Source organism: Daktulosphaira vitifoliae, unplaced genomic scaffold (assembly GCF_025091365.1).
Source record: "Daktulosphaira vitifoliae isolate Bord-2020 unplaced genomic scaffold, ASM2509136v1 Scaffold_2, whole genome shotgun sequence".
NCBI lineage: Eukaryota > Metazoa > Arthropoda > Insecta > Hemiptera > Phylloxeridae > Daktulosphaira > Daktulosphaira vitifoliae.
In genome coordinates this window covers 27,834,117-27,858,107 of record NW_026099573.1, presented here as the reverse complement: position 1 = coordinate 27,858,107, position 23,991 = coordinate 27,834,117, and the positions used below count along the sequence as shown (strand labels likewise).

Here is a 23,991-nt window from a genome sequence, read left to right as displayed (position 1 = left end):
AAAAAAAAAAATTTGTCCCGACATCTTATCTTCTATGTGCAAATGGCTGTCGAAAATTTAAAAAAAAATGTAATGTTTGCGATAAAAATGACCTTTTATCGGGATGTTTTTTGTACTTAAAACTGCCATAACTTTTTCAAAAATGAACAAATAAAAATAATATTTTTTTGTATTGAAACCTTAGATATTTCCCTTTCATTTGATATAATTTTTTTTGAAAATCTAACACTTATTCTGCTCACTGAGGGAATTTAAAATAGTAATTTTTTTACAAAAAATAACTTTTTCAACTTGATTTTTGATAATGTTCCGGAAATACTGCGTCCTTTAAACATATATAAAATTAAAGCTTATTTTATGTACTACAAAATGAAAAAAAAAAATTTGTCCCGACGACCTATCTTCTATACGCAAATGGCTACCATATTCAAAAATATGCTATTTTTGTATGAAAATTATGGGTTTTGTATTTTATTTTAATAGAAGTTGATGTTGCTTTTGCAATTATCCAACAATTTTTTAAAATTAAACACTATCTACAGATTTGCATCGAAGCGTTTCTTATGATAGTGATTTTAATCACTGTCAGATTAAATCTAGACTGAACCCAACTATGCAATGTCTCCACTATGCCGCGACCCCACTGTGCTACCGTTTTTTTTATTAACGTATAAATTTTAAACGCTTAATTTTTAAATGTTTAATAAACGTGTATATTTTAAATTTTAAAGGTTTATATATCTCAATGTGTATTTAAAGTTTAAAGTTGAAACGTTTAATTTTTAAATGTTTAAATTATAATATTTAATTTTTAAACTTTTAAATTATGTTTAAATTTTAAACATTATTTATCGCTTAACATAAACATAAAAAATTGCTTATAATTAATTATAACTTTGATTACAATATTATTATGCTTGTATTCTGTTCATCCAGGTTATGGCCCTTAGAAATAAGATTAGACACAATACAATCTAACCATGTGTTTTTTAAATGTGTAGGTTATATAATATATAAATAAATAAAGCAAATACCATTGTGTTTCATGCGTTAAAATATTTGTATCACCAAAAAGTGTTCGACCGAATATAAGATGTATAGAAAATACTTCCAAGTGCCAGTGACTAAAAATATAATTTATGTAGACGTAGATTTGATATAAAGTCATAATCAAGAGCATACTGGTTTTCTTTGAAACAAATAGCCTTTCATAGTACACAAAAGTAGATTAGCGAACTCTAATAAGATTCTTAAAATATTTTTGTTTGGAATTGATTGGTCAATGTGACACAATTTTTTTTCGTAGTGGTTTTATATAATTCGTAACAATGTAGTTAAATTTTGTGTAAAAGGGTATTATTATTTTTTATAATTCATCCACGGGACACACTGTTTTGGTGATATAAATTTATTGAGTGTGTGTATTAGTTATTACATGTATTAAAATACAGCTATGTAAATAAAGATGGATTTAGCAAAATGTAGCATTCATTTAATATATGATGTTGCGTTAATATATTGATAATACTATTTCATCAATAACTTTAGATCTTGTTGTATTGTGTAAATTTTTTTGTTAGTTGTGCATTTTTTATCTAAACATGGTATAAAAATTCAATATAATATTCAATTTAGTAATTTAAAAAAAATCATTAAATGTTTTAAATTGTTTTTCAGAATTCAAAATTGTTATCTATAACAATTTTACTATCTTTTTTTTTACTCTCTGAAGGTATAACATTTAAAATAAATATTTTAAGTAATAACTTTTTTTTGTCAATATAATATTATTTTAAATAAATAATGAAATTATATTACCATTTAATTTTTTTAAATATTGAAAAAACATTTTATCGTAGTAGTTGAAATTTTTCGACTTGATAACAATTTAATTTGTTTTTTTGTTATTGAATGATTTAGAATTATCTTGTTTTGGTAAGTAAATTTTTAACTTCTAGTAAATTCACTTAACTCCCCATTGTTTTTTCCATTCTTATGTAGGCCTTTTTTTTAAATGCAATTGTTATTTATAATAGAGAAACTACATTTTTTTATCAAATTAACATACAATTCTTATATCATTTCACAAATCATCATTTTACTGTACTTATTAGTTGTCTATATAACAGACAAAAAAAATAGTAGTTCATATTGGTTGTACTTATAATCCACTAGCGTTCTATACCTACTCTTGTATTAAAATGCTTGTAACTCAATTATGGACCGGTTAACAATGGCTATTTTATTATTAACACGGTTATAGTAGTTTCACGTGTATGTTGAGTGTTTGTTTTTTGTAACTTTCCCACGCGCACGTGTCTATGGCCTTGAGACTAGATGGTCGTAACGCGTTCACCCCACCCCACCCTTCGCCAAAATTAAAACATGACACTATTATTGCTGTAAAAATTTTTTATGACAATTTTAGCAAGTATATAGCCTTTATTATCAATAGTAGTAAGACACATATGTGAATTTATAAATACACTAACTGCCAATACATAAATTATATCTATAGATAGTCATAATTTACAATAAACATTCCGTGACTGTAACAGCGATGTCATAGAAAACTAAAAAGTTAATAATAAATGTAGTTTAAAAAACTAAAAAAACACGCTTTTAAAGTATATTTATAATATTAATAATTACGTACATTTTTATTGACATTTTACCAAAGGAAAAGAAAAAGATAAATCTGGTAAGTTCATATCTGTTAAAATAAAAATAAAAATTTAGTATAATCATTTAGAAGACATATTAGAAACAGTACTCGGGGTTGTATTCTTCAGAGTAAGCCACTAGAGGTTAGTCTCTAACAAGTGGAAGAAGAAACTAGCTAATGTTTTAAAGCTAGTTTATGTTGATAGTAGCAATATTATCAAAAAACAAATTATAAAAAAGATAGTACGACTTAATATACGAAAAGACGAAATTATTAAACTACTTATACTTGCATATAACAAACCAACGAAGATTACCACGATGCACAATTGAACACAAAAATATACTTAATACTTTAAACAACAATTGTAAATAAATTATTTGTATATACCAATTGAATTGTTATAAGGCCTGTAAGTAACAAAATCTATATTATATTTTATAATTATATATTACATATCTAATACTAATTAGTAATTACTGTAAATAATTAGTAAATATGTAATGTGTATGTGATTTGTAATTGTAGCACCCCCAAGATTTGAACTCTAGTTGTGCCACGGGTTGTGATATAAACGTCGTTGCATCGTTATTATTGTCTTATACTATATTTGTTGACTATTTTACCTTTACTGAATTAAACTATTGTATACTTTTATTTAAATATTATTTAATTATTATTTTAAACTTCTTTCTTTCAACAATATCATTTGGTTTTTAACATTTTACAAATTATAAAATACTTCATTTTATTGCAATTATTTCAATATTTGATTGTATAATTAATAGAAAACAATGAAAGAGATACGATTACTAAATGTATATATTCATACTATAGTTGTTATAAAAAACCTTTGAGATACTTAAACCTTTAGTTTACGCTTTAAACATAAACCATTACTAGCCTAGTTTTATAATTACTGTTTTTACAATTACTAATTTTTATTTTTATTGATTAACAACAACTCTTACTGGACCGATACTTTTCAACGATACGTCAAAAGATCACAAATCATATCTAATCAAAGATATTACCCTCGAAAATTAAATAATTTCCCTCGTTCCCCTTTAAATGGTGGAAACCTCAAAAAAAAAATACAAATTTAAAAAACACTAATTTTCGAAATTTTTTTAGCTTCGATGCGAAGATGTGATTTTTTTTTTTTTTTTTTTTTTTTTTTTTTTTGTATCTGTTACCAATTTTTCTCAGCTCTCACCGAACCGATTTCTTTCAATGATACGTCAAAAGATCACAAATCGTATCTAGTCGAAGACATTACCCTTTAAAATTGAAAAAAATTCCCTCGTTCCCCGTAAAAGGGGGAAACCTCCAAAAAAATTACGAATTTAAAAATCGGTAATTTTCGAAATTTTTTTTTTAAAATTGCCATTACATTTTGAAAAAACGAACAAATCAATAAAAATTTTTTTTTTATAAATGCATGTCTTATATTTAAGACAATTACTAATTTTATTTTTTATTGATTAACAATAACTAATTAAACTATTTCTTATATTTTTATTGTCTTTTTACCAAAGGAGAAGAAAACGATGTCTCTGGTAAGTTCATATCTGTTAAAATAAAAACAAAAATTTAGTATAATCATTTACTATATTATTAAGTAAAACATTAATGATTCATGCTGATTTAGTATTACTAAATAGCAGGCTGGTATGTGTTTTTTAGCTTCGATGCCAAACTGAGAACATATATGTTTTACTATGATGTGTGTTTTTTTTTGTGTCTGTTACCACTTTTAAATTAAAAATTGAAAAAAATTCCCTCGTTCCCCGTAAAAGGGGGAAACCTCCAAAAAAATTACGAATTTAAAAATCGGTAATTTTCGAAATTTTTTCAATTTTTTTTACTTAAAAGTGCCATAACTTTTTCAAAAATGAACATTATAATATAATTCTTTTTTATATAGATGCATAATATCATTACCTTTCATTTGGTATATTTTTTTCATAAATCTAACCCTAAACCTGCCCACAAGGGGGGATTTAAAATGACAACTTTTTCACAAAAAATTAATTTTTTTAACTTAAATTTTGAAAATGTTCCGGAAGGTCTGACACTTTTATATATATCTTAAATTAAAGCTAATGTAATATACTTTATAATGGTAAAAAAAAATTTCGGACTTTATTTTATCTTCATGGTGAAAACAGACATTAAACTTAATAAAAAAAATACGATTTTTGTAAAAAAATTCTTTTTTATATTTTTAACTTTATAATGCTATAACTTCTCGAAAGATGTATGGATCAATATAATTCTTTTTTTTGTAGATGCATGATGTCTTTACCTATCATTTGGTATATTTTTTTTATAAATCTGACTTTTTACCTGCCTACAGGGGGGGATTCAAAATGACAACTTTTTCACAAAAAATTGACTTTTTCAACTTAAATTTTGAAAGTGTTCCGGAAAGTCTGACACTTTTATTTATATTATAAATTAAAGTTAATGTAATCTACTTTATTATGCGAAAAAAAAATTTCGGACTTTATTTTGTCTTCACGGTGAAAATAGCTACCAAATGCTATTATTGTGGGAAAATTCTCGATTTTATTTTTTACATTTTTAACTTTATAATGATATAACTTATTGAAAAGTTTATGGATCAACATAATTTTTTATGAGAAATAATATTTTTTAATAATCCCTTTTTCATTCGACATACTTTATCTGAATCAGGATATTAATAAGGAACTAGCAGTTTATGAAGCTTTTGGAATAATCCACCAATTTTTTAAAATTAAACACTATCTACAGATTTGCATCGAAGCGTTTTTTTTTGATAGTGATTTTAATCACTGTCAGATATCATTATACTTGATCCATCTATGCCACGTCACCACTGTGCTGGGTTTTTTTCTTAAAATTGCCATTACTTTTTGAAAAAACGAACAAATCAATAAAAAAAATTTTTTTATAAATGCATAATGTCTTATATTTATGACAATCACTAATTTTATTTTTTATTGATTAACAATAACCAATTAAACTATTTCGTATATTTTTATTGTCTTTTTACCAAAGGAGAAGAAAAAGATAAACCTGTTAAGTTCTTATATGTTTAAATAAAAATAAAAATTTTTTAAAATCATTTACTTTATTGTTAAGTAATACATTTATGATTCATGCTTATTTAGTATTATTAAATAGTAGGCTGGTATGTGTTATTTTTTCTTACGTCACTGTACATTGTAATGTAAACAGCGTTGCATCGTTATTATTGTCTTATATTACATTTTTTTGTCCATTTTACTTTTACCGAATTAAATTGCTATAATACTTATGTTTAAACAATAGTTAAATATTACTTTTAAGGCTTTCTTATCAACAATATTATTTTAAGCCATTCCACTCAAGATTATTTTAAGTTATAATAAGTCAAAATAGAAATTTTATTATTATTAAAAAGACCGCCCAAGCATGTCTATTTTTTCAACTCAATTTTTGACAATATTACGGAAGGTCAAACAATTTCTAACCTATATCAAATTTAATTATTGAAATTTTCTACTATATTAAAAAAAAAGTTGTCCAACAAGTGTTTTTAACAAGTGAAATTTAACAGATTTGGATCGAAGCGTTTTCTTTATGATATTGATGTTAATCACTATCAGATATCATCAACACTGTGTTTATTATGTGGCGACCCCACTGTGCTGGATGTTTAAAATCATAAATAACATAGAAAAAATAATTTAAACATTTTTAACCTTATTACAATTTATGTTATTTTATAACATACGAATGTAAAATTTATAATTTTAAACTGATCTCTAAAACTTAGTATTTAAAACCTATACATAATTTTATTAATCTTTGTCTTTTTAGAATGCCCAATTTGTCTTTTATCAATTGAGTCTACTATGACTACAGTTAAATGTTGCTCCAGAGAGTTTTGTAAAGAATGTCTTGATAAATGGATAATAGAAAAAAAAGGAAAATGTCCCCTTTGCAATAATCATACAGATGGTATGTTATGTTATATTAAAATTTCCTCTTAATATAAAAAAAGCTACTTTTTGTAGTTTTTGTTTATGACATTAAATAATTTAAATTTAAATCTGTGTTTAAAACATCGATTTAGTGAAATGTACTAAAAGAAGATTATACAAGATACTAATAATATATTATTCATTTATTATTAAATTAATCTTAACAATATTTTTTATAGGTTTTTATCGTAAGTATAAAATTTTTCAATAATTCAATTTTTAAGTTTATATAGTTTTTATTATAAAATTGTTTTAAAATTTTGACACGGCCACGCGTCGCTTCTTCATACACTATGTCCCGCGACCTTATGACACCTTTATCAGCCGTCACCCGATTTTATGAGTATTTAACTGACCAACACCGCGTGCCATACGCCGAGGTGCAAAGTCCAGCAAGTGCCACATGGCCGACGACGACCCTCCGCAAAAGATCCGTCAAGTCTTCTTCCCGTCGTCAAAGTGACAACGTCGAGGATGTACACCACCGGCTTCGGACGTGGCGCATGACCGGACTCGACGAACCGATCCGCACTCGACTTCAACGCTGCTAACTTTTAGACGGCCGAGGATAATGCCGGACACCGAGTCGCCAACACTAGTAAAAGTGCCACAATATTATGCGAAGTATATTATTAACTGCGTTCGTCTTTTCGGGTTGTTTTTTTTTCAATAATCTGTAGTTACTTATTTATAAACGGCCCACGAGTCTCTACTACCCTCAACACGATGTAAGTCGTGTCAATTTTAAATGTATTTATATAAAATTGTGAATTTATAATAATTACACTATATTTTATCCTTTTAGTATGTTTTGCTTGTGGAAATAAAATACCCAAAAATAAAGTTATATATGAAAGATTATGCTGTCAAAAGAAATTCTGTTCTGAATGTTATCAACGGAATATAGAAAACAGACTTTGCACAGGATGTAACAAAACAGGTTTTATAGTTATAAAATTATATTTATTAAAAATTTCAATGAAAATGTGTTACAAATATATTTTTCATTGAAATTTATTTTAGCTTCAATGCGAACATAAGATGTTATCAATTTTACTATGAATTAGAATTATTTTTGCATCTGTCACATTATATAAGCACCTACCGAACCGGTTTTATTCAACTATAAGTCATAATAGTTTAATTAAACCATAGAAGTTGATCACATTATTTTCCAAAANAACCATAGAAGTTGATCACATTATTTTCCAAAATTTAAAAAAAAAACCTTAATTTATTTTATTATTAAAAATATCTTTAAAAAATTATAATAGTTTAAAATTACTGAATAATACAGTCTGTTTTATTAAGTATACTCAATGACTACTTGGATGACTATTCGCCGAGTTAGGTTTCGTCTTATTAGCTCTTTAGGTTAGGCGAACGCGGGGCCCCGAGCTTCCTACTGGTTGAGAGTTCCTGGCGGATGATTCTAGTAGGAATATGACATTGGGAATGTAGTGCACCCATAGCCCTACATACTGGAAGTACAATGATCACCCAATAAAACAATATGGAATATGAAATACCAAAACTGGATTCAAATGAGGAACAAATGTTATTACGCCTTGGAAAACTTATTTAAGTCAAGAACACTCACAAAAAAACTAAAAATCCAGCTGTACATCACGCTAATAAGATCTATAGTACGATATGGGGCGCAATGTTGGACTATAAGAAAATGTGATGAGTCTAAACTGAATGATTTCGAAAGGAAAATATTAAGAAAGATTTATGAACCCTGTCTTGATCCACAAACAGGGGAATGAGGTAAAAGACACAATGATGAACTAAGTGACCTGTACAACAGGCCAGATATAATAAATGAGATAAAAAGAAAAATATTGGAATGGGCAGGTCACGTGTGGAGGAAACCTAAAGCCGATTTTACAAGGCAATCAAAAGGGGAAAAGAAGGGAACGATGTAGCAGACTTCTACCCGGATTGGCATATATTAGCGCAAAATTGTATTGAATGGGGGTCTAAAAGGCTGTAAACACACAAAAAAAAAAAAAATTCTAATCTTTTATTTCTATTAGCCCATGCAATAATAATAATTATGAATTAACCTATGGTTAGTAACTTAAATTTAAACGATGTAATAAAATATAGCATTAATAAATAGCATGAATATTGTTCGGTGCGTCAACCGCATAAATGACGAATATAGTGTTGAACAAAAGTGTTTAGACGGGCAACAAAGACACTGGCGTACTATTAAAAATAAAAATATGATAATAACATTAATAATATGAATAACAGTCACATTATCCATTCGCCTTCGACTAAATAAATAAATTAGGGATGATTGTACTCAATAAATCACACTGTGTTTATATATTTGCATTTAAAACTGCTGTATTTTTTTAGATAAATTGAATCAAATCAAAATTTTGATAAGTAATATAAAAGAAAATTTTGTCTTTCTGTTGATTTACTATTTTTGAACATTTGACAACAAATCTGAGTCTTAGATGGGTTTGAACTTAACAAAAAAAATTTGTCGATTTTAGGATCATAAAATATCAGCCACACTTTTTTTAAGAAATAGTTTTTTAAGTGCTTTAATTTTAGGAATTTTATACTTTTTCCTAGTTAATAGATGACATCTATAAAAATTTCACCAAAGTTTAAGTACATTGGTATCTAGGGACTTTTGAGTTTTAAACTTTTGAGATTTTATATAGCAAAGAGGTATTATATTTATGCACATGGATAAGTCAAACTTATGAATGAATAATGAAATACATGTGAGAGTATATAATATTTACATAAATATAAATAAAAAATATATTATGATTGTTTTATATCAATATTGAGTGTAGCAGAAATGAGAATGCTTAGATGGATGAGTGGAGTGACTAGAGAAGATAGGATAAGGAACGAGCATATAAAAGGGAGTATAGGTGTAGCGTCAATCGTGGATAAGATGAGAGAAAATAGACTTAGATGGTTTAGTTATGTTATGAGAGAAGAATCGGAAGCTGTAAGAACAGTTGTAGAAATGAATGTTGAAGGCAGAAGAGGTAGAGGAAGACCAAAAAAGAGACGGAGAGATGCTATTGAATGTGATATGAGGACAGCTGATGTGAGAGATCGTGTCAAATGGAAGTTTAGGATATGGGTGACCGATCCCAAGTAGTTGGGATTAAGGCGGGGAAGAAGAAGAAGACCAGAAGTCTGGTTTCACCTACGCTACTCATACTGGGGTAGCGTTTACTTATAAACATAAGTACTAAATAAGGTGCAATACAACAGAGTTTGTACGACTACAACAGATAGGACTCAAAAATCAACTATACTACTAAGCAAGAAAATTTCAACCACAATCAACGATAAGATTTTAATGCAATGCAGCACTTCTCTTTGTGTTGATCCAAAATATGAACTATAGCACCTAAAAAAATGATGAAAAAATCAACTAAAATTTAGTCCTTGTTGACTATCTATGGTTTTGATTAAAAAAAAACACAAATATTAATAAAAAAAGGAAGGCCATGTATAATATAATATTTTACTTTTTAATTATTGACAATTTAAATGTATAAAATTGAGGTGCTATATATATAACATGAATAAAGGGTTTGAAAAGGGAGGGTTTCATGTTGTACTTGATGTTGTTGTTGATTTTGAGGACTGCCAGCCCACCACCGGCCATAGATGTATCTCACATCATCATCATCATCTCGATGTTTATTTTAACAAAAAACGAAGGACAAACAAATATGAACAGCCGGGTTGATGCCACAAGTAGATGACAGGTCGACTAACGTTTATTTTAATAAGAAAACCCAGCACAGGGGGATCGCGGCACAGTGGTGACGTGCCATAGTTAGATCAAGTATTATGATATCTGACAGTGATTAAAATCACTATAAAAAAAAACGCTTCGATGCAAATCTTTAGATTGTGTTTAATTTTCAAAAATTGGTGGATTATACCAAAAGCAACATGATCTGCTAGTTCGTTATTAATATCCTGATTCAGATAAAGTATGTCGAATGAAAAAGGGATTATTACAAAATATTATTTCTCACAAAAAAATTATGTTGATCCATACACTTTTCAATAAGTTATATCATTATAAAGTTAAAAATGTAAAAAATAAAATCGAGAATTTTCCCACAATAATAGCATTCGGTGGCTATTTTCACCGTGAAGACAAAATAAAGTCCGAAATTTTTTTTTGCATTACATTACATTAGCTTTAATTTAAGATATGTATAAAAGTGTCAGACCTACCGGAACATTTTCAAAAGTTAAGTTGAAAAAGTTAATTTTTGTGAAAAAGTTGTCATTTTTAATCCCCCTCTTTGGGCAGGTAAAGGGCTAAATTTATAAAAAAAAAAATACCAAATGATAGGTAATGACATCATGCATCTATAAAAAAAATAATTATATTGATATNTATTTATGAAAAAAAATACCAAACGAAAGGTAATGATATTATGCATCTATATCAAAAATAATTATATTGATATGTTCATTTTGGAAAAAGTTATGGAACTTTTAAGTAAAAAAAATTGAAAAAATTTCGAAAATTAGTGATTTTTAAATTTGTAATTTTTTTGGAGGTTACTCCCATTTACGGGGAACGAGTGAATTTTTTTAATTTTTAAGGGTAATGTCTTCGACTAGATACGATTTGTGATATTTTGACGTATCATTAAAAAAATCGATTCGGTGAGAACTGATAAAAAGTGGTAACAGACACAAAAAAAAAAAAAACACATCTTAGTAAATCCATTACTTTCTCAGCTTCGCATCAAAGCTAAAAACGGAGGACAAAAAAATACAGCCTGGTTGATACCACAAGTAGACGGCAGGTCGACTCAACGTTTATTTTAATAAAAAAACGGAGGACAAAAAAATAAATGTAACAAAAAAACGTGGTTTTCACAACAAATATATATACAAACAGACAACTTGACTCCTCGGTAGTAAAGATGGAAAAAAAAAAGAATCCGTTGTAGCGGCATTTGTGTAGTGACCGGTGATCGTGACGTCGCCGGGTGGTAGGGGTGCCAACTTTGAACTGGTTCATAGGGAGAATACAAGAGNGGGGGTGCCAAATTTGAACTGGTTCATAGGGAGAATACAAGAGTGTAGGGATACACTGTGTGCGGTCAACTGTCACAACAAACCGGGTACTGACCATTGGATCGGTTGACTGTATATAAGCTAATTTTATAATTGGGGACATACATAATACCTAATGCACACACCATTAACTGATAAGATTTATATATTAAAAAAAAACTTGTATAAATTCTGCAAAATTACAAATTCAAGAAAAAAAAACAAAAAAAATTGTAAAAAATAAATTTAAATAAAATATACAGAACGAATAAACCTTTAAGTAACCGATTTTTTGTAGGGTTTTTGAAGGTGCTTTCTAAAATAGTTTCATCCTCTGTTCGTATTGAAGCTTTTATATAACGAACATTATAATCACCTTCACATTTCAATCAATATGGTTTTAAATATCTTTATTCTTTACTATACTATTAATTGTACTCTTTTTTTTTTTTTTTAGGTTATGCATATCAATTAATCTCTAAAAATAAATTCAAAAATCCTAGAAAGAATAATGAATAATATAAATAAAAAATTTAATTTTTCAACATTTTTAGAAGTCAAAAATTAGTTAAATAAAATGTAAAATAATCTTTTAATTTTATTATTAAACTTTTTGCAAATAATAATAGCTTTGTTAAAAAATGTATATTAAAAGCATATTATTTCAATAAGTCCTATCCCAAAGAGTTAATTTTATTAAAAAAGGTAATGACCAGTACGTACAGTATATTATGGTATGTAATTATTGACATCAAGATAGTATATTTAAATAAAAAATATATTATGATTGTTTTGTATCAATATTACTTACATTATATGCTAAAAACCCAGCACAGGTAGGTCGCGGCTCAGTGGTGACGTGCCATAGTTGGATCAAGTATAATGATATCTAACAGTGATTAAAATCACTATAAAAAAAACGCTTCGATGCAAATCTTTAGATTGTGTTTAATTTTAAAAAATTGGTGGATTATACCAAAAGCAACATGATCTGCTAGTTCGTTATTAATATCCTGATTCAGATAAAGTATGTCGAATGAAAAAGGGATTATTACAAAATATTATTTCTCACAAAAAAATTATGTTGATCCATACACTTTTCAATAAGTTATATCATTATAAAGTTAAAAACGTAAAAAATAAAATCGAGAATTTTCCCACAATAATAGCATTTGGTAGCTATTTTCACCGTGAAGACAAAATAAAGTCCGAAATTTTTTTTTGCATTACATTACATTAGCTTTAATTTAAGATATGTATAAAAGTGTCAGACCTACCGGAACATTTTCAAAAGTTAAGTTGAAAAAGTTAATTTTTGTGAAAAAGTTGTCATTTTTAATCCCCCTCTTTGGGCAGGTAAAGGGCTAAATTTATAAAAAAAAAAATACCAAATGATAGGTAATGACATCATGCATCTATAAAAAAAATAATTATATTGATATGTTTATACATTAGCTTTAATTTAATATATCTATAAAAGTGTCAGACTTTCCGGAACACTTTAAAAAGTTAAGTAGAAAAAGTAAATATTTTGTGAAAAAGTTATTTTGAATCCTTCCCTGTAGGCAGGTAAAAAGTCAGATTTATAAAATAAATATACCAACTGATAGGTAACGACATCATGCATCTATAAAAAAAAGAATTACATTGATCCATACATCTTTCAAAAAGTTATAGCATTATAAAGTTAAAAATATAAAAAAGAATTTTTTTACAAATATCGTATTTTTTTTATAAACTTTGATGTCTGTTTCACCATGAAGATATAATAAAGTCCGAAATTTTTTTTTTGCATAATAAAGTATATTACATTAGCTTTAATTTAAAATATATATTTAAAGGTGTCAGACTTTCCGGAACACTTTCAAAATTTAAGTTGAAAAACTTCTACTTTCTATATGCATTTTTTAGATTCGTAATTATATATACGAGGGGGGTATACAGGGTGGCCCACCACTCACTGACAACTTAAATAACTTTTGATCCAGTTAATATTTTTAGCTGATTTTTTTTTTAAATAATAGTTATACGTTAGGTCTATAGCTATATCTCAATAATTAATTTTTTTACATTTTATTAAAAATATTAATTATTTTTAAATTTTAAATAAAANAATAATAGCATTCGGTAGCTATTTTTACCGTGAAGACAAAATAAAGTCCGAAATTTTTTTTTTTGAATAATAAAGTATATTACATTAGCTTTAATTTAAAATATATATTTAAAGGTGTCAGACTTTCCGGAACACTTTCAAAATTTAAGTTGAAAAACTTCTACTTTCTATATGCATTTTTTAGATTCGTAATTATATATACGAGGGGGGTATATAGGGAAATGGTCCGATTTAAAAAATAGTATGTCAAATGAAAGATGTATATAAATACTACTCTTCATGAAAAATTTGTATTGATCCATACATTTTTCAAAAAGTTATAGCATAATAAAGTTAAAAATGTAAAATACAAAATCGAAAATTTTCACACAGAAATAGCATTCGGTAGCCATTTTCACCGTGAACATAAAATAAAATCCGAAATTTTTTTTTTTTTCATAATAAAGAACATTACATTAGCTTTAATTTAAGACATATATAAAAGTGTCAGACCTTCCGTAACAATTTCAAAAGTTAAGTTGAAAAAGTTAATTTTTTGTGAAAAAGTTGTTATTTTAAATCCACCCTTGTGGGCAGGTTAAGGGTTAAATTTATGAAAAAAATATACCAAATGAAAGGTAATAATATTATGCATCTAAATAAAAAAGAGTTATATTGATATGTTCATTTTTGAAAAAGTTATTGCACTTTTAAGTAAAAAAAATTGAAAAAATTTCGAAAATTACCGATTTTTAAATTCGTAATTTTTTTGGAGGTTTCCCTCATTTTCGGGGAACGAGGGAATTTTTTTCAATTTTTGAGGGTAATGTCTTCGACTAGATACGATTTGTGATATTTTGACGTATCATTGAAAGAAATCGGTTCGGTGAGAGCTGATAAAAAGTGGTAACAGACACAAAAAAAAAATAATAAAAAAAAAATAAACACATCTTAGTAAAACCATTACCTTCTCAGCTTCGTATCGAAGCTAAAATAAATTGTATTATAAATATTTTACTTAACATTGACGCAACTTTTATTACAACAATAATAGATTAAAGTGACATTTCATGCATGCAACTAGAAATGGTTTGTTTATGCAATACTTATAAATATTTATAACGAAAATACTTTAGAACCGAACCAATATTTTAAATACAATAAAACTTAAACACTGTGACAAAAAGTAACTACAAAATGGTTGTTATTGGGCTAAGAATATTCGAATCGATTTTTAACTTTAACAGATTTCAAACTGATATTCTGATATAATTTTTCGATTTATTTCCAAACTTAAAACTTAATAAAATGAGCTTCGAATTCAAAGTAGTTTGGTTTGATTTTGAGTTAAGCCTTGTATGATGTTTTTATTAAACATCATAAATTTTAATTTGTCACATCACAACTAAAAACGCTATCTGTCGTCTTACTGTCGTTTTGGCAATAACAAAACCTAAATGAATACTAGGGTGACCGTTAATTATATATTTTCTATATATTTTTAATTTAACATTTTTTTCTACCATTTACTACTCATAAGATACATTGAATAATTTTTAAAATTATAGAAAAAAAATTCAGACTTGCATATTAATGAAATACTAAAAACTACTTTACAAATAAAAAAACCTATGAAAAAATAAACTAGATATTCAAAAATTTTCCCGATTTTAGAAATCTTGACATTATACACTTTTACTGCAATTAGGAAAACAACGCCGATATTCTGTAACATTTTGTAGTAAGTATTGTTTTTGTGCTTCATCTTTTGTTAAAATATTATTATATTCATAGATGAACTTCACACTACTCTCTGTCAAATAATTTACAACTTTTAAATTTTTTTTCCTTCCCTATATTGATTGTTTCCTTTCTATAACAAAGGATCTAAATCTAAAAAATCAGTTTCAATATGAAATCTTTCAACAAATTTGTTTGATTCCGTTGAAATAAATTCTTCAATATTTTTAATTTTGTATTCTGTAATAATCAAAAAGAAAGAGGGAGTTTGGAAAAGAAAGGGTAGCGGGTAGTATAATGGGAAAGGAAAAAATTGGCTGTTATAGTTGTGTGGTATAAAGAGAGTAAAAGTGGCTAGAGTTATTAGGTAGTGACTATAATAGAATGAAATAGAAAGGGATCTCGGGGATGTGATTATAAACACGTCTGTGTTATTGACATAATAATACTATTTAGCCCCGCACAAAAATGAATATACGAATTTATGTGAATCACGAATATCGTACTTCTCTACACAATTATTCTACTTAATTTGCTTTCAACAACTTACGTCACTCTAATTGTTTATTTTTTGAAATAATACGGGCTAAAACTCATTTGGTTAACCTCTGGAAATTAATAGAAAATGATAATTTTACTTCAACATCCCAAGTCTCAACACTTTCAGAAAGCTTTCATAGTGATTACTTAGAATTAGAACTTCGACAGTAACTCTAAAGAACTCTAAAGATTTATTAACATTTTTGTTTTTGTGATATTAAAATACAACATTAGGTGTGTTTTATTTTCAGTGATAAATTTATTTATTAGTGAAATTATAATTTTTTCTTATTTTTCATTACATTAATTTAATAATTATTAAAAAAAAATTTTCAAATTATAAAATGATAGTTCATTTTTTTTTTCTTTGTACAGCAAGAACAGATACTTTGTTTAGTTTTGATATATAAAACTAATGTACGAGATTTTTTTAAATTAACATTACACAACATACATATTATTAAATTGAATAATTATTAAACAATAATAAACTTATATTTTTAGCGTAGCTTAGAAGATATTAATTTTACCATGATATGTTTTTTTTGTGTGTCTGTTAAATAATTTTCTCTGATCTCATCGAACTAATTTCTTTTAACGATAACAAATCGTATCTAGTCTAAGACATCACCCTCAAATATTAGAAAAAATTCTCATTTCAAATAAAAAGTTATTTAACCAGCTTTCTCCATACAACAAATTAAAATCATTAATTTCTAATATTTTTAAAATATTTATTGTCGATTTGGTTTGATATAATAAATAGAATTAACTACAAAATTAAATCATTTATTTGTATTTATTCATTTTTTAATTGTATTTGTGTGTGTTACTATCAGTCTGTAATATTACAAATGTTTTACTTACTGAAAATTATAATTTATTTTTGTTTATATCAGCGCCATTGTGGCATTAGTATTAAGTGTCCTCCTTATGCAAATTGCTGTATATAAGATTTTATGATTCATGTATAATACATTTAATTGTCATAATTATATATTGGAAAATTCATTCTACTTTCATTCATAAAGTCCACTCCCCTTATTCCTTTTCCTCAACATAACCTGAATTAAAAATAAAACAACGAACGTTAACGAACCTGAGTGAATACCACCGGGCGCTGCCTTTATCAGTAATAAAATATTATAATATGCTCGATTGAGTAGATTTTTTTAACAACTTTTGATTGATTTTTTTTAGTTAAAGTAAATCATTAAAATTAATTAAGTTTTGAATATTTCAATTTTAGAATCTTTTTAAACACAAAAAGTTGCTCAGAAATTATTACTATGGTTTCTATTTAAATGATTTATTACAATAAAATTGAGCTTTACTGATAAATTTACAGGAAACATTGATAACACAATTTCCTGACTGCATTTTAATCTTAAGCACCTGAAATATTATACTATTTTTTTAATTCACATACAATTTTCTATTTATTAATCTAAATTTCAAATTTGAAGTTGTGTTATAAGTTATGGTAACAAATAAACCTTTTTTTTCATTATAAACTTTCAAAAACTAGGTTAAAAATTATAATTTACACTGATTATTTTTAACATATTAAATACGTTAAGTAATAATTATTTATGGCATAATTATTAATATTTTGCGCAAAGCATTTGAATAAATGTTGCAATAATTATATTGATTAAATATTAAATATAAAAACTTCATACGCAAAATATTATTATAGTTATTAATATAATTTAATTTTTTATCCGAAACGTTTTTTAGAATAAGCTCCTTTCCGGAGTAAATTGTTGGAACAATTTTTAGCATAGGTTCCATTCCGGAGCGAATACTCGGAACTATTTTTAGGAAAAGTTCCGTTCCGGAGCTAATGGCCGGAACGAAGTTATCTAATAGTTCCGTTCCGGAACAAATGGTCGGAACGATTTTTAGGAAGAGTTCCGTTACGGAGCAAACTCGGAACGGAACGAAATTTCACGTTCCGGAACAATATATTTGTTCCGTTCCAAATCCCTGGTATCTATAGTCCCACTATTAATTTTCCAAAGAATTTCTTTAATGAAACATCCAATGAAGAACTCAACAAATTATTTTGAATATGACTTGTCTCCATATCCACTTTCATTATTTAACGAAACGGGCATGAGGAAAATAAAAAAATCAATATTGTACGATTTTAAACAGTCTTCAAAATTTGAAAAAAATTTTTTGAGTTTTGTGGCAACTAAATTTAACTTTCAATCAAAATTTTCAACTGTACTTGGCCTATATAACAAAACATTTTGGGACAAATACAGTTATAGTTTTTGACGGCTACAATGAAAGCTCGACCAGTACAACAAATATGGAACGCAATCAAATGAGTTTTCATTTATCAACTAATTACTAAAATTACTAAATAAAAAAAAGAATCAACTAATTACCCAAGCAATTTTAGCCTTTTTTTACAAAAAAAATGTATTGAAGTACTGAGAGCATAATCATTATATCAAATTATTTTATTTTCAATTTTTTATAATGTTCTAAAAAACCTCTCAGTAAAATTTGTACGTGTTCTAAAATACCTACCTTCTTTAAACCTACATAATAGATAATACAATGTACTTTAAAATGAAAAAAATGGTAGATGTATGATTTATATCTAAATATGTGTTCATTTTTTTAATAATTATATTCTGAATACACTGTATTTTATACAAAACAATGTTCTGTATGGTACTGTGCCACCGTGTTTTTTTTTTGTTGTTTTTTCCTTGTATTTCACTTTTATACGCCTATACAAAATATACCGATTTCAATGAATTTTTTTTTTGTTCTACTCAATAATGTTTTACTTCCATATGTATTAATTTTTTGTAAAGTAGCCATTACGAAATACAATGGGTGACAGTAAGGGTGACTGTTGAGACCGCAAATTCCTCCGAATGTCACGTTAAATGTTAAATACTTTAATTATAATATTCTGAGATAGCATACAGAGTTATCCGCTATCTATGTCGGTCGTAATATCATAAAAAATACAAGGGTTATAAACAATTTTTTTTTTAATCATTATGGATCTTTAATGAGCTATATAATAAAAATTGATCACTTGTGGCTAATTAATTAAGTAAAATTACTTTAATTTTTAATTTAATGAGCTGTTTCACAAGAATAATTAAATATCTATCATCATATCTTATACTTTAAACTTGTATTAATTTCGGAATTTCCAACAAAGTGTTTCTACACTCCGATAATCCGCACTGTGGTAGAGATCAGACTGAATAGTCAACAAATGGAGAGACACTTGGGAGAAATCTTGTGCTTAATTAAAATTTTGAATATGGTATTATTGCACTAGTACTCTGTCCAACCAGGTTATGCCACTTCAATAAGTAATAGAATACAATGCAATATAATCGTGTGTTTTTTGAAGTGTATTAAGGTGTATAAAAATAAATAAATCAAACACCAATATGTTTTATGTGATGAAATGTTTGTATCACCAAAAAGTGTGTTCGGCCGAAAATAAAATGAATAATAATTCATCTAAGGCCGAGCGACTAAAAAATGAAATGTAAAATGGTGTAGATATGATATAGAATTATAACTAAGAGTGAACCATATATCGACGCAGATTCCATGTGTGTAAACATTGACTAGGAAGAGTAGAGAGAATGGCTACGTTGAAAAAAATGGCCTTTTTATAGCCGCAAAACTGGATAAGCGATTCTTAAGATATTTTTTATTGGATTTGATTAATCAATGTGATAGAATATTTTACGTCGACGTTTTATGGAATGCGTAGGACGGTGGTTGAATTTTGTGTAAGGGTATAATTTTTTTTATTCATCTTATCCACGGGGGAAAACTGATTTGGTGATATGTTTTTATTGAATATATGTATTATTTGATATTACAGTATTTAAATACTTATAACTTATGAAGTATTCTAAAGTTGTATCGACTCATCAAATTTTTTTTTTTTTAAAGGGCTAAATCTGCGAAATAGCTACTTTCAAAACCATTATGGCAAATCTGTTACCTGAAAAATTTAACAGCGATAATTGTATAATGAAGTGGTCATTTATTAAACATTAAATTATCAAATTTTAAATAAAATTTTTAAATCAATTTAGAGAAATAATGTGCCTAAACATATACGAGGGCCGCCTCCAAAAGGTAGAAAAGTATTACTAGGACGTTTAGATTTTTCTTCAGAAGAAAATCGTTCTAGATTAAACTTCATTGGATCAGGATAGTACTTTGGATCCATGTGAATACAATATGCAGATATCACTATTTTTGTATTTTTTTTTATAACGAAATCTTCGTCTGGTATTTGATACGGTTTTGTGCTCGGCTGACACTCCGGGTTATCTGTGGGTGTCGAAAGGCTGTTGTTATAGGAAGGGAATAAGGGTAACACCTAGGTATGAGGTGCAGACGAAGTGCAAGACACAAATACTTGGCGTACTAGATAAGGAGTATAACAAAGTACGAAGTGCAGACGAAATGCAAGACACAAATACTCTGAAATGTTGTGGAAGAGAGTAGATAGGTTTAAAAAAGAATGAACAAAGACTTTACTTTAAGCAGTAAGCCGGACAGCGACAACCGAGTACTGAGACTGATAAATGACACAAGGCACTGGAGTCGACTGACCACGATGGTCAGGTCTATTGGGTTTTTATAATAATTAGAACTATTGCCAATTTGGCAATAAATATTATTTGTTAATTCATCAGTCTCAGGAAGCGGATGTGCTGTTTGCATTTTTTTAAAATAAATCTCACAATAATTTTAACGTGACACTATCTCATCCACCCATGTCTTTTTGGTGCCACGTCCCCGAGGTAATGAACAAATAAAAGAATATTTTATGAGAATAAACAAAATAATTTAACTTAACTAATTTAATTAACATTTTTAGCTTCGATGCGAAGCGGAGAAGGTATTAATTTTACTATGATGTGTTTTTTTTTTTTTTTTTTTTTTTTTTTNTTTTTGATCCGCTAACTCTTATACATTTGGTGTATGATTTGGGTGTGGAACGATATTGTTTTTCCTGCTTTTCTTTTGTAGTCCTTGATATTTTGATCAATGATCAGGTTGTATAGATTGTTTTTAATCTTGCTTTATTTTCAGGGAGGATTTGCTTGGAATAAGGCTTGTTGGATGGTAGAAAGTTTTGCAGGGCTTGTTGTTTTATTTTGTTACTTCTTATATCGGTTCAATACGATTGTCCAAATACTTCTGACCAATCATATTTGACATAACTTTATAAATATAATCGTCGAGCTTTTTATTTCTTCCGCTTGAATTAGTTGTATAAATGCTATCTCTGTAATGCCCATGCAAAATAGTCTCAACGCTATGATTTTTGTCATCATTGTCTCTACCGTAGTACGGTTTTAGACGTCTAATGTCGAAACCTTTATATTTTAAATGTTTAATTTTTAAATATTTTATTTTTTAACCAATATATTTTGAATATTAATTTGTTAAATGTTAAATTTTTAAACGTTTAACTTCTAATTTTTTTATTAACGTTTAAATTTTAAACGTTTAATTTTTAAATGTTTAAATTATAATATTTAATTTTTAAACTTTTAAATTATGTTTAAATTTTAAACATTATTTATCGCTAAACATAAACATAAAAAATTGCTTATAATTAGTTATAACTTTGATTATAATATTATTATGCTTATATTCTGTTCATCCAGGTTATGGCCCTTCAATAAGATTAGACACAATACAATCTAACCATGTGTTTTTAAAATGTGTAGGGTATATAATATATAAATAAATAAAGCAAATACCATTGTGTTTCATGCGTTAAAATATTTGTATCACCAAAAAGTGTTCGACCGAATATAAGATGTATAGAAAATACTTCCAAGTGCCAGTGACTAAAAATATAATTTATGTAGACGTAGATTTGATATAAAGTCATAATCAAGAGCATACTGGTTTTCTTTGAAACAAATAGCCTTTCATAGTACACAAAAGTAGATTAGCGAACTCTAATAAGATTCTTAAAATATTTTTGTTTGGAATTGATTGGTCAATGTGACACAATTTTTTTTCGTAGTGGTTTTATATAATTCGTAACAATGTAGTTAAATTTTGTGTAAAAGGNAGTGGTTTTATATAATTCGTAACAATGTAGTTAAATTTTGTGTAAAAGGGTATTATTATTTTTTATAACTCATCCACGGCACACACTGTTTTGGTGATATAAATTTATTGAGTGTGTGTATTAGTTATTACAAGTATTAAAATACAGCTATGTAAATAAAGATGAATTTAGCAAAATGTAGCATTCATTTAATATATGATGTTGCGTTAATATATTGATAATACTATTTCATCAATAAATTTAGATCTTGTTGTATTGTGTAAATTTTTTTGTTAGTTGTGCATTTTTTATTTAAACATGGTATGAAAATTCAATATAATATTCAATTTAGTAATTTAAAAAAAATCATTAAATGTTTTAAATTGTTTTTCAGAATTCAAAATTGTTATCTATAACAATTTTACTATCTTTTTTTTTACTCTCTGAAGGTATAACATTTAAAATAAATATTTTAAGTAATAACTTTTTTTTGTCAATATAATATTATTTTAAATAAATAATGAAATTATATTACCATTTAATTTTTTTAAATATTGAAAAAACATTTTATCGTAGTAGTTGAAATTTTTCGACTTGATAACAATTTAATTTGTTTTTTTGTTATTGAATGATTTAGAATTATCTTGTTTTGGTAAGTAAATTTTTAACTTCTAGTAAATTCACTTAACTCCCCATTGTTTTTTCCATTCTTATGTAGGCCTTTTTTTTAAATGCAATTGTTATTTATAATAGAGAAACTACATTTTTTTATCAAATTAACATACAATTCTTATATCATTTCACAAATCATCATTTTACTGTACTTATTAGTTGTCTATATAACAGACAAAAAAAATAGTAGTTCATATTGGTTGTACTTATAATCCACTAGCGTTCTATACCTACTCTTGTATTAAAATGCTTGTAACTCAATTATGGACCGGTTAACAATGGCTATTTTATTATTAACACGGTTATAGTAGTTTCACGTGTATGTTGAGTGTTTGTTTTTTGTAACTTTCCCACGCGCACGTGTCTATGGCCTTGAGACTAGATGGTCGTAACGCGTTCACCCCACCCCACCCTTCGCCAAAATTAAAACATGACACTATTATTGCTGTAAAAATTTTTTATGACAATTTTAGCAAGTATATAGCCTTTATTATCAATAGTAGTAAGACACATATGTGAATTTATAAATACACTAACTGCCAATACATAAATTATATCTATAGATAGTCATAATTTACAATAAACATTCCGTGACTGTAACAGCGATGTCATAGAAAACTAAAAAGTTAATAATAAATGTAGTTTAAAAAACTAAAAAAACACGCTTTTAAAGTATATTTATAATATTAATAATTACGTACATTTTTATTGACATTTTACCAAAGGAAAAGAAAAAGATAAATCTGGTAAGTTCATATCTGTTAAAATAAAAATAAAAATTTAGTATAATCATTTAGAAGACATATTAGAAACAGTACTCGGGGTTGTATTCTTCAGAGTAAGCCACTAGAGGTTAGTCTCTAACAAGTGGAAGAAGAAACTAGCTAATGTTTTAAAGCTAGTTTATGTTGATAGTAGCAATATTATCAAAAAACAAATTATAAAAAAGATAGTACGACTTAATATACGAAAAGACGAAATTATTAAACTACTTATACTTGCATATAACAAACCAACGAAGATTACCACGATGCACAATTGAACACAAAAATATACTTAATACTTTAAACAACAATTGTAAATAAATTATTTGTATATACCAATTGAA

The 23,991-nt window shown here is 26.8% G+C and overlaps 1 protein-coding gene and 2 long non-coding RNA genes across 5 annotated transcripts in view; 2 read left to right on the top strand and 1 right to left on the bottom strand.

Moving 5' to 3' along the window:
• The window catches only part of LOC126898729 (probable cytochrome P450 6a13), a 44,617-nt gene that overhangs the window by 1,809 nt on the left and 18,817 nt on the right, over positions 1-23,991 (bottom strand). Inside the window, exon 3 of one of the 3 annotated variants that reach the window (XM_050673036.1) lies at positions 19,846-20,132. The exons of the other annotated variants lie outside the window; for them this stretch is intronic. Within the exon in view, the coding sequence (XP_050528993.1) occupies positions 20,083-20,132 (50 nt within the window). The 3' untranslated portion in view covers positions 19,846-20,082. Of the gene's footprint in view, positions 1-19,845; positions 20,133-23,991 lie in introns of those variants that run through there. 3 annotated transcript variants of the gene reach the window in all.
• The window catches only part of LOC126898734 (uncharacterized), a 28,836-nt gene continuing 11,701 nt past the window's right edge, over positions 6,857-23,991 (top strand). Inside the window, exon 1 of the long non-coding RNA XR_007702364.1 lies at positions 6,857-6,866. This is a non-coding gene — a long non-coding RNA (uncharacterized LOC126898734). The remainder of the gene's footprint in view (positions 6,867-23,991) is intronic.
• LOC126898735 (uncharacterized) lies at positions 6,974-12,436 on the top strand. Its single transcript, XR_007702365.1, has 3 exons — positions 6,974-7,406; positions 7,484-7,618; positions 12,215-12,436. It is a non-coding gene; the product is annotated as an uncharacterized LOC126898735 (long non-coding RNA).